Source organism: Heterocephalus glaber, unplaced genomic scaffold, assembly GCF_053883595.1.
Source record: "Heterocephalus glaber isolate CG9 unplaced genomic scaffold, H.glaber_assembly_v1.0 deba00001600, whole genome shotgun sequence".
NCBI classification, from domain to species: domain Eukaryota; kingdom Metazoa; phylum Chordata; class Mammalia; order Rodentia; family Bathyergidae; genus Heterocephalus; species Heterocephalus glaber.
This window is the reverse complement of record NW_028258372.1, coordinates 30,447,690-30,459,724: the sequence shown is the minus strand read 5'-3', so window position 1 is coordinate 30,459,724 and position 12,035 is coordinate 30,447,690. Positions and strand designations below refer to the sequence as shown.

General features: G+C 34.8%; 1 protein-coding gene across 1 annotated transcript in view; it reads right to left on the bottom strand.

Annotated features, from left to right (window-relative positions):
• Cdc73 (cell division cycle 73) overlaps nt 1-12,035 on the bottom strand; it is a 160,436-nt gene that overhangs the window by 135,426 nt on the left and 12,975 nt on the right. Inside the window, exon 6 of the mRNA XM_004862760.4 lies at nt 9,885-9,973. Coding sequence (XP_004862817.1) covers nt 9,885-9,973 — 89 coding nt within the window. The remainder of the gene's footprint in view (nt 1-9,884; nt 9,974-12,035) is intronic.

The following is a 12,035-nucleotide window of genomic DNA, read 5'->3' as shown; positions in this document are numbered from 1 at the left end:
TTTAAATACCACTGCACCTCAAACTAGACCACAAAATAAGAAGGGAACCCTTCCAAACTCATTCTACAAAGTCTATATTACACTGCTACTAAAACTCAGTGAGTACCAACATATAAAGACAACTACAGATCAATATCCTTGATGAACAAAGATGCAGAAATCTTCAATAGAAGACTTGCAATTTGAATTTAGCATCTCATTAAAAAGACTGCATATCGTAATCAACTTGGTTTCATTCCAGGAATGCTTTTGCAAAGAATGCAAACCAATAAATGTAATAGCACATAAATAGAATCAGTAATAAAAGTCACACGATCATCTCAAAAGACACAGAAAGGGCCTCTGATAAAATTCAACATCCTTTCATGATAGAAGCCCTCAAGAACGTAAGTATAGAAGGATCACACCTCAACATAATAAGGCTATATATCACAAACACAGAGCCAGTATCATACTGAATGGAAAAAAATTGAGGACATTTCCTCTAAAATCAGGAGCAAGACAAAGTTGTCCACTTTCATCACTATTATTAAAATACAGCACTCAAAACTTGAAATTTTAGTTGGAACAATCAGGTAGGAGAAAAAACTAAAAGGAATATCAATAAGAAAGTGGTTTGCAGATGGTATGACCGTATACTCAGAAAACCCTAAAGATTCTCCCAATAGACAATTACAAATAAGTTCAGCAAAGCAATAGGATATAAAATCAATACATATATAAAAACCATAGCTTTTCTGAGATGTAGCTTGGTGGCAGAAGTCTTGCTGAGCATGTCTGAAGCTCTGGGTTCAATTCAGTACCACCAAAAACAAATAAAAATGAAACTCAGTAGCTTCTCTATACACCAATAATGAACTTGTTAAAAAAGAAAACATGAAAACACCCCATTCACAATAACCAGAAAACAAAAGAAAATACCTAACAATAACCTAACCAAGGAGGCAAAGGACTTCTACAACGAATGTTACACAACAGTGAAGAAAGAAACTGAAGACACTAAAAAGATGGGAAGACCTCCCATGCTCATGGACTTGGAGAATATCATTAAAATAACCATATTACTGAAAGCAATCTATAGATTCACTACAATCCCCACCAAAACAGCAATCACATTTTTCACAAACCTAGAAAAGCCAATCCTAAAATCTATAAACACAAAAGACCCCAAAAGGCCAAAGCAATCCTGAGTAAAACCAATAACGCTGGAGGCATCCCAATATTCGATTTGAAAATATACTCTATTTCCCAAAACAGCATGGTGATGGCATAAAAACAGACATGCAACTGGGCATAGTGGTGTCTGCCTGTAATCCCAGCTACTCAGGGGGCTGGGACACAAGTTTAAGGCCAACCTGAGTAACTCAGCAAGACTTTGGGTCAAAATAAAAAAGAAACAGAACAAGGATTCCCACTATCACCATTCCTGTTCAATATAGTTCTGGAAATATTAGCCACAGCAATTAGACAACAGAAAGAAATAAAAGGAATAAAGATAGGAAAGGAAGAAGTTAAACTGTCATTATTTGCTGACGATATGATACTGTACATTGAAGAGCAAAAAAACTCTGCCAAAAGACTTCTAGACATAATTGACAGATACAGTAGAGTAGCTGGATATAAGGTAAACACTCAAAAATCAATAGTCTTCTTGTACACAAATAACAGTCTCACTGAGACAGAAATTAGGGAAACAATCCCTTTCACAATAGCATCCAAAAAAATGAAATCTCTAGGAATCAATCTAACAAAGGAAGCAAAGACCTCTACACTGAGAACTACAACATTTTGAAAAAAGAGATAGAAGAGGATATAAGAAAATGGAAAGACACCCCTTGTTTCTGGGTAGGAACAACCAATATAGTGAAAATAACCATACTTCTAAAGCTGTTATACAGATTCAATGCAATCCTGATTGAAATCGCAACAGTATATTTCACAGATTTAGAGAAAACAATCCAAAAGTTCATCTGGAACCAGAAGAGACCTAGAATAGCAAAAGCAATTCTAGGTAACAGAGACAGAGCAGGAGGTATCACAATCCCCAACTTGAAACTATACTACAAAGCTACTGCGATAAAAAGATCATGGTACTGGCAAAGAAACAAACCCAAGGATCAGTGGTATAGATTAGAAGATGCAGAAACAACTCCAGACATACTCAGCCACCTCATCTTTAACAAAGGAGCCAACCATCCTCACTAGAGGAAAGACAGCCCCTTCAATAAATGGTGTTGGATAAACTGGATTTCAACGTGCCAAAGATTAAAACTAGGCCCCTATCTTTCACCATGCACTAAATTAAAATTGAAGTGGATTAACGATCTAAATTCTAAAACAGAAACACTAAACTTGTTGGAAGATAAGTTAAGTAGAACTCTTGAAGACACTGGCATAGGAAAAAACTATGAACAAATCCTCAGTAGCACAGGAACTAGCACAAAGAATCAGCAATTGGGATCTCATCTTACTAAAAAGCTTCTGAACTGCAAGAGAAACCACTAACAGAGCTAAGAGACAACCTACAATGTGGGAAAAAATTTTTACCAGCTGTTTCTCAGACAAAGGTCTATTTAGAATATATAAAAATCTCAAAAAAATCAGACCCCCCCATTATAAAATGCCAATTCAAAAATGGGCATCTGAAATGAACAGACATTTCTCAGACAAAGAAGTAAAACCAGCAAATAAACATATGAAAAAATGTTCAACATCACTGGTTATTCGAGAGATGCAAATGAAAACAACACTGAGATTCCACCTCACCCCAGAAAGAATGGCTGCTCTCAAGAAATCATCTAACAACAAATGCTGATGGGGTTGTGAGGAGAAAGGAACCCTTCTTCAATTGTTGGTGGGAGTGCAAACTGGTACAACCACTGTGGAAAGCAATATGGAGATACCTCAAACAACTACGATTAGAAGTCCCATTTGACTCAGCTATACCTCTGCTGGGTATCTTTCCAAAAGAATTAAAAGAATCATACCACAGCAATATATGTGCACCCATGTTTATGGTGGCACGGTTTGTAATAGCTAAAACTTGGAAACAGCCCAAGTGCCCATCAACTGGAGACTGGATAAAGAAGATGTGGTTTTTTCTATAAAATAGAGTACTACTCAGCCGTAAAGAACGAGAAACTAGAGACATTTATAGCTAAGTGGATGCACAGCAAGTGAAATAAACAGGACACAGGTGTAAATACTTGAATAGTTTCTCTGGTGTGAAGAACTAAAAGTGTAAATAAGGATCAAAATGTGTAATTGTTATTATGAAATACGAAGAAAAGGTCTAAAGGAGTAGGGGAAGTGGGAGAGGTAGGGGCAAGAGAAGTAAAAAGAAAAAATACAAGAAAAGGAAAAAAATGGAAACAAGGTCTTTGTAAATAGGGAAGGGAGGAGGGGGTGAAGGGAGGGCAGGGGAATGGGGAACTATAAGAACCAAGATCCATCATACAAAGGTACAAGGTCCCAATAATGAATGTAACTGTATTGTATACCTAAAATGTAGCAATAAACTTAATGAAAAAAAAAAACAAAATAAAAAAGAAATAAAGAAGGCTGAGGATATAGCTCAGCATTCTGTGTTCAAACCCTATTACTGGGGTGGGAGGGGGAGACAAAAACAAAAATCTCCAAACATTGTAGACCACTTTTAAGAGAGAGAGGACAGCCATTTGGTCCTGACAAAGGTGCCAAAAACATACATTGGAAAAAAAGACAGCCTCTTTAAAATATGTGGTGCTGGGAAAGCTGTATATCCATACACAAAGGACTGAAATTAGATCCCTACCTCTCACCTTATAAGGATCAAAGGCCTTAATGTAAAACCTGAAACTTTAAAAATACTAGAGAAAAATGTAAGGGAAACACTTTAAGCCATGGGCAAAGGCAACAATTTACTGAATAAAACTCAAATAGCTTAAGAAATAAAAGCAAGAATTGACAAATGAGATTACATCAAATTATAAAGCTTCGCCAGGCACGGTAGCACATGCCTGTAATCCCAGCACTCAGGAGGCTGAAGCAGGAGGACTGCTTTGAGTTCAAGATCAGCCTGAGCTACATAGTGAGTTCAAGCTACATAGTGAAATCTTGTCTCAAAAAAAAAAAAAAATTAAAAGCTTCTGCACAGCAAAGTAAAATAAGCAAGGAACAAAGTGAAGAAAATCTTTGTCAAATATTCACCTAACAGAGGATTAATATCTAGAATATATAAAGAACTCAAAAAAAGTTTCAACAAGGGCCGGGGATTTAGCTCAGTGGTTCTGCCGCCTGCCTTGCAAGCACAAGGTCCTGAGTTTGACCCCTAGTACCAAAAATAAAAGTTTTAAGGAAAGATAAAGTATTCCAAGCAATTAATGGGCAAATGGCCTGAACAGACACATATCAAAAGCAGCAGTACGAATATGAAAAAATGTTTCAAAATCTTTAACCATAAGGGAAATGCAAGTCAAAACTACACTGAGATTCCATCTCACCACAATCTAAACATTATTGAAAGAAAAAAATGCTGGTGAGTACATGGAGAAAAAGGTACTTTTATATACTGTTGGGGGAACGTAAACTAACACAGCCACTACAGAAAACAGTACAGAAGCTCCTCAAAGAACTAAAAATAAGATCCAGCTACACCATATCTAGGTATATACATAAAGAAAATGAAGCAACCTTACTAGAGAGATACCTGCATAACTTTATTATAGTACTACTCAAAACAGTCAAGTTATAGAATTAGCCTAGGTGCATAACTTTATTATAACTTTATTATAATACTGCATAACTTTATTATAGTACTACTGCATAACTTTATTATAACTGCATAACTTTATTATAGTACTACTCAAAACAGTCAAGTTATAGAATTAGCCTACGTGCCAGTCAACAGATGACTGTATGATGAATTATGTTATATATATGCAATGGAGTATTATTCAGCCATAAAGATGAAATCTTGTCACCTGCAGGAAAACGGATGGAACTGCAGGTCATTGTGTTAAAATTAGACACAGAAAGACAAACAATACATGTTCTCTCTCATATGTCAAAACTGAAAAAGAAATATGAAAAAGATGACCTGAAAGCAGAAGACTAGTAGGGAAGGGAGAGAGGACAACCAGGAAGGGGGACAAAGGGAAGGGAGAGAGGGAAGTAGGGAAAACGGATATGATTAAAGCTCAATGAATATATCTATGGAAATGACAGTGAAAACCATTAATTTCTACAATGAATATGAGTTAATATTTATAATAAAAAAATTAAAAATGAAATTTTAAAAATCCAAGGAAAAAAAAAGAACCTGTGTCCTACTGTACAATTTTTTGTGCAATTTGAGCAACTAGCATCCATAAAGAGGGAATCAGAAAGAAATTAGGAACAATGCCTTTGAATTTTCTAAATCTAACGAAAAAAATTCTCCAATGAAATTCAAAGTACCCCAAGCACAAGAAACAACTGAAAACTTCCCCAAGGCTATTCCATAATTAAATGGCTCAAAACAAGCAACAGAACCTGAGGGGTGGCACACACCTGTAATCCCAGCACTCTGGGACATTGAGGTGGGAGGATACAGCCTGGGTAACTCCTGACTTAGCAAGGCCCCATCTCAAAATTTTTTTAAAAATGTTTAAGTGCTATGGATCCAGGTCAGTGCAAAAGTCCGCAGTATAACCCACCCCAAAAAAAGCAACAGAAAAAAAATTTTAAAGTAGCCAGAGGGGAAAAAGCACGGATTTCATAAAAAAGAAAACAAGGAAAAGAAGTCACAGACACACCGGTGAGCTGGGAAGCAGATCCTTCCCTAAGTAAGAATGCTGAAACCACATTCCTGGCCACCCCTTATTGTATCTTTGTAAGAGCCTGTGAGGCAAGAGAAACTGCCTAGGCCAGGATGCCAACCTGAGCCACAGAAGTTCTAAAAAAAAATGTGTATTCTTTAAGCTTCTATGTTTTTTATTAATTTTTATGCAACAATACAGAACTAATAAAACAAAAAGTTTATCTATGGAATGTAAACTTTCAAAAATTCACCATATTGATGAAAAATAAAAACTAGGGAAAAAATAGTAATATCCAACATTCATTTTTGATAAATTTTCTTAAAAACCTCTCAGCACACTAAAAAGGAAATTTTCTTAACCTGCTGAAAGAATCTACAAAAATATATAAGCTACCATCATGCTTTGTGATTAAAGACTGAATGTTATCCCCTAAAAACAGAAACAAGAAAAGAATACATAATATCACATCTTCTAGTAAACATTAGAGAATCTATCCAATAAGTAAGAATTAAAAGGCATCAAGTTTGGAAAGATGTTACTTATGTGCAGAAAACATGGTTATATGTGTAGGAAATACAAAGAAAGCTACAAAAAGAATGCAAGAACTAATCAATGTTTTTAATGATCACAGGATAAAAGAGTAGTACCTAAAACACAGCTATTTCTATAATGGCAACAATCAGGAATTGACATTTTTTTAAAAATACCACTAACAAAAAAGTATGTAACACCTATACACTGAAATTACAAAACACTTCTGTGAGAAATTAAAGGACTAAGCATCTATTAATTGAGAAATAGCTTGAAATATTGAAAAGGCTCAACATTATTAAGATGTCAGTTCTCTCCAAATTGGTCTATAAATTTAATTCAATGTCAATCAAAATCTTAGCAAGCTTTTGTGTAGAAACTGACAGGTTAATTTCAAAATACACATGAAAATACAAAGAACCCAAAATAACAAAAATACCCTTCAAACAGAAGAATAAAGTTGGACAACTAATATCTCATAACATCAAGACATATAAAGATACAACATTTAAAACAGTGTGCTACTGACAAAAGGACAAACAGATGAATGGGACTGAACAGGTCCAGAAACAAACCTAAACATGTATATGACAACTGACATTTTACAAAGGTACAAAGACATTTCAGTGGAGAACAAACTGTGCTAAAACAATTACACATCCATATGCACAAAATTAACCTTCAGGCCCGGGGATTTAGATCAGTGGTTCCACCACCTGCCTCACAAGTGCAAGGTCCCGAGTTCAATGCCCGGTACCAAAACAAAAGAAAATTAAACTTCAGCCCCATCTCATAAAAAATAAATGAACTTTGATTAATCACACCCTATACAAAAAAATTAACTGAAAGTATATCACAGACTTAAATATAAAATCCAAAACTTAGGAAGAATTAAGAAAATGGACTAAATATTATTTCATAAATAAGAGTTATGAAGAAAATATAGGACACAATCTTTGTGACCCTTGTTTAAGCAAAGATTTCCTAGATACGACACCAAAAGCAAAATTCACATAAAAGTAACAATGATAAATTATACTTAAAAAAAATTAAAATCTTCTACTCTTCAGGCCGGGGATTTAGCTCAGTGGTTTCGTCGCCTGCTGCACAAATGCAAGGACCTGAGTTTGATCCCTGGCACCAAAAAAAAAAATTTTCTACTCTTCAATAAAAAGGAGTGCCATGGGCAGGGAAAAATATCTGCAAAACGTTGATTTAAAAAAAAAACAACTTGTATCCAGAATATATAACCTTTAAAAATTCAATAATAAAAAAGTTTTAAAAAGTTGAAGAGACGTCACAAAGAACAATAGGCAAATTAAGCATGTGAAAAGATGCTTAACAACAGCATTAATAATGAGGAAACTGCATGATTAAACCACAATGAGATAGCATCGCATTGTTAAAATTGCTAAAATTGGAAAGCCTGGTCATATCAACTATTGCCAAGGATGTGAAAATACTTACATACTAATGACAGAAATGTAAAATAATACAATTACTGTGGAAAACAGTATGGTAGTTTCTTAAAAGGTTAAATCTACACTACCATATGATGCCATTGTTCCTCTCAGGTATTTACCCAAGGAAAGACAAATGCCAATGCAAAATCGTGTACTGAAATGTTCATGGCAGTTTTAGCTGTAACCAAAAGCTGGTAACAAGTAAAATGTCTATTAACAGGTGACTAGGTAAACAAACTGTGGTTCATGCACACAATGAAAGAGTACTCATATCAAAAGGAATGAATTACTGATACATCCAACAACACAATGATCTCAAAACAATTATACTGAAAGAAACCACATGCACACAATACTGAACAGTTTCACTTACATACAACTCTGAAAAAAACAAACATCTATAGTAACAACAGATCACTGGTTGCCTAGAAAAAGCAGAATGCTGGAATAGGTGAGGGATTAAAAAACTATCCAAGGGCCGGGGATTTAGCTCAGTGGTTCGTCTGCCTGCCTCGCAAGCGCAAGGTCCTGAGTTCGATCCCCAGTACCAAAAAAAAAAAAAAAATCCAAGAAATTGGGGGGAGGGGTGATATTATGTTCATTTCTTGATTATGATAATGGGTTCAAATATATAAACACAGGTGAATACTTATAAATTTGTATGTTTTAAATATGCAAAGTTTATTATGTCAACTATACCTCAATAAAGTTTTTTAAAATATGCACTGGGGCTAGTGTATAGCTCAGTGGTTGAGAACTTGCCTAACATACACAAGGCCCTGGGTTCACTCCCCAGCACTACATACAAAGACTCACAAAAATCTGCAGAGGGGCCGGGGATTTAGCTCAGTGGTTCTGCCACCTGCCTCGCAAGTGCAAAGTCCTGAGTTTGATCCCAGGTAGGCCCCCTCAAAAAAAAAATCTGCACTGAGGTGTTAAGTTTGGATAAAACTTTCACAAAGATCACACTGTGCCAAGGAAAGTATTATGAAATGAGTTTAATTATATTAAAATTCGGGCATCAGCAAACTAGGACCACAGGACAATCCAGTTATACCCATGCATTTATGTGTCATTTATGGCCTCTTTCCCCACCACAAAAGAGTTAAGTAGTTCCAAAAGAAACCACATTACTTGCAAAGCCAAAATATTGATACATCTGTCCCTCAACACTACAGAAGATTATTTCCAGGACTCCCTAAAGATACTAATATCCACAGATGCTCAAATTCCTTATATAAAATGGCACAGTATTTGCATATAACCTGCTCATGTCATCCCACGTGCTTTAAATCATCTCTACTTATAACACCTGACATGACACAAATGCTGTAAGTTGTTATATTGTATTGTTTAGGAATAACGACAAGAAAGAAAGTCATACTTGTTCAGGACAGACCTAATTTTTTTCAAACATTTTCAATCTAAGATTGGTTGAAGCCACAAATGCAGGGATAAAGAGAGTGAACTATATGTTGCACATTCCAGAAAAAGTTTGCTGACCTCTGCTATAAATCAAAAGGTTACCATGATAAAATGAGTGGCTTAAATTATGAAGTAATTTTTAAAGACAAACACAAATGTGGTAACATAATCAAGAAGGTAGCTTTCCAGAATGCAAAATAAGTATAATGGCTTCCAAACTCCCCTATCACAGCAAATGACTACACATACAGATAGCCCTCCAAGAGATCAGCATTAGAAACAACATTAGATAAAAATATTTGGGAAAAAAAATGTTGTCTGTATTGAACATGTACAGATTTTTTTCATTACTCCCCAAACAATGCAATATAATAACCATTATATAATATTTATATTATATTAAAGATAAGAAATATAGAGATGATTTAACATAAAAGGAGGATGTGGATAGGTTATATGCAAATACCATACCATTTTACATAAATGTCTTGAACATCTGTGGTTTTATGAAACCTTTATCCCTCACAAATACTAAAGGACAACTACATTCCTTTTAATTTAGTGAACCAAAGCATGTAACAAATCAAAGAGGTAAATGTAAATGTAGATAGAATTTTAATAATCCATTTTCCATAAACGTGTATATATACCTAAACCATCTACTTTCTGCTGAAGAAATTCTTACCTAATCTGTTCAGTCTGTACAATCCCTTCTTTATGACCCTCCAATCGGGCAGCCAATCTCTCTTTATCAAGGCGCACACACTCTTCATCCTGGAAATAATTACTAGTTAGTGAGTATTTTAAATTTTTATTTAACATTTAGAAAGAAAAATAACTACACATAACTTCTCATCAAAATTCCTACTTATACACTGCACCAAGCATTATTATACTTAGATCAAAATTAATATTACTTTTAGTTACACAAAGATAAAAATAGTAAGTATATATTAGATCATTTAAGACTGGAACTAACTACAGATGCTCCTCAATTTGTGATGCAGTAATAATCTGATAAACCCATCATAAACTAAAAATGTTGTAAGCAAAAACTGTGTTTAACACACCTAACCCGCCAAATACTATAACTCAGCCTTAATTTACTGTGCTGAGAATACATACATTAACCCACAGGTGGGCAAAATAATCTAACATAAATCCCATTCTACTATACAATGTTGGACATCTCTTGCAATTTATTGAATACTGTACTGAAAGTGGTACATTTCCTCCTAACACATACATACTGCTTTTGCAACATCAGTGTAAAAATTGCCCAGGACCATCTGTAAAAGCTTGTTTAGTACTTATTTCTACAATGATGTTGTTCTCCTCACTATACACACACACACACACACACACACACACACACACAAACACACACATATCTGTTTTCAAAAAGGTATCACACAACAAAACCTTTCTCTTTGAGAAAGCTTATTAACTAAATTCTATGGGATGCATTCATCAGTCAAAAATTTCTTCATAGATCTAGATTTTTTTTCCATCTGTTGTTACACGTCCCAAATTCAACAACATAAATCAGAACACCAGAAGGAAAATTTTAATGACTTTGAAAGCGTGTTCCTTAGAACATTAGAAAGTTTCCTGCAAAGTGACTCCTTCATTACTTCAAGATCTTATGTGATAGTCAACCTAAAACCTTAACTTTCATCTGTATTATTTATTTATAATAGGATGGCAAGTAAAACTTAGTTTGAAAGATGTGTGACGTGTGGCTGCTTAAAAACAAAACTGTAACTCTGAACTAGTTCAATGCCTGTATTCAACAAATAAAAAAAGGACCAGTCAGTGTTAATGGCTAATAAAATATTAAACTATATAAAAAGCAGCAACATGCTCGAGAGATTCAAAAAGATACTGGGCTTGCAAGGACCTGAGTTTGATCCCCGGTACCAAAAAAAAAAAAAGACACTGGGCTCCAGGTTGGGCATTTTAGCTCAGTGGGTCCGCCACCTGCTTTGCAAGCACAAGGTCCTGAGTTCAATCCCCGGTACAAAAAAAAAAAAAGATATTGGGCTCCAACTCACACCTTAACAAAAATCTATCATTTAAACTTCCTGAAACAGATTCTTCAGCTGAAATGATCAGAAGGATACTTCAGCAAATATATTAAATTTTTTCCATGTGTAACAAATGTGTAATACTCAAGTTCCTTAAGAAACTGCTAATTTTAAAGACAATACAGTCTATATTTTGATCAAATCAAAAATCCTCCCATCAAGGTTTCCTTCTCCTAGATAGTGCCTTTTGGTCCCTCAATATACGTATGCTGAAATCAAACTGCTTGGGTAATATAACTGTTTATATAATTCAGTGTACTCTATAAATGATCTGCAAAGAATTTTATGCTACCTCCTAATGATTTTTTCAAGTTACTAGAATCTCAGCAATTGAGTCTAACACATTGAATTAAAAAAAAATCAGACTTTGATGTTCAAATTTTTCTTAATAAATGGTATCCCTAAGTTCACTCACTTTCCCAATAGTGTGCCACAATCTCCTTTCATAAAGGGAGAATTCGTGAATATTTCAGTTTTACTGCCACAAAAATTGGTGCTCTATACAGTGAAATGGCTAAGAGCTATATTTCCTTGGTTCCAATTGTGGCTATGCAAGCCTCAGCAAGCAACTTCTTTTTTATGGAGCCTCTGTTTACTCACAGATGCTAAGCCTAGTATTGCCAACTTCAAGAACTGGTGATGGCTATTACAAGAGTTAATACACACACTTAGAATATCATCTACTACATAGCAATAACAATGAGCCATTTATCATCATTGTCCCTACTTAAAAAGTTTCAAGTTCATGT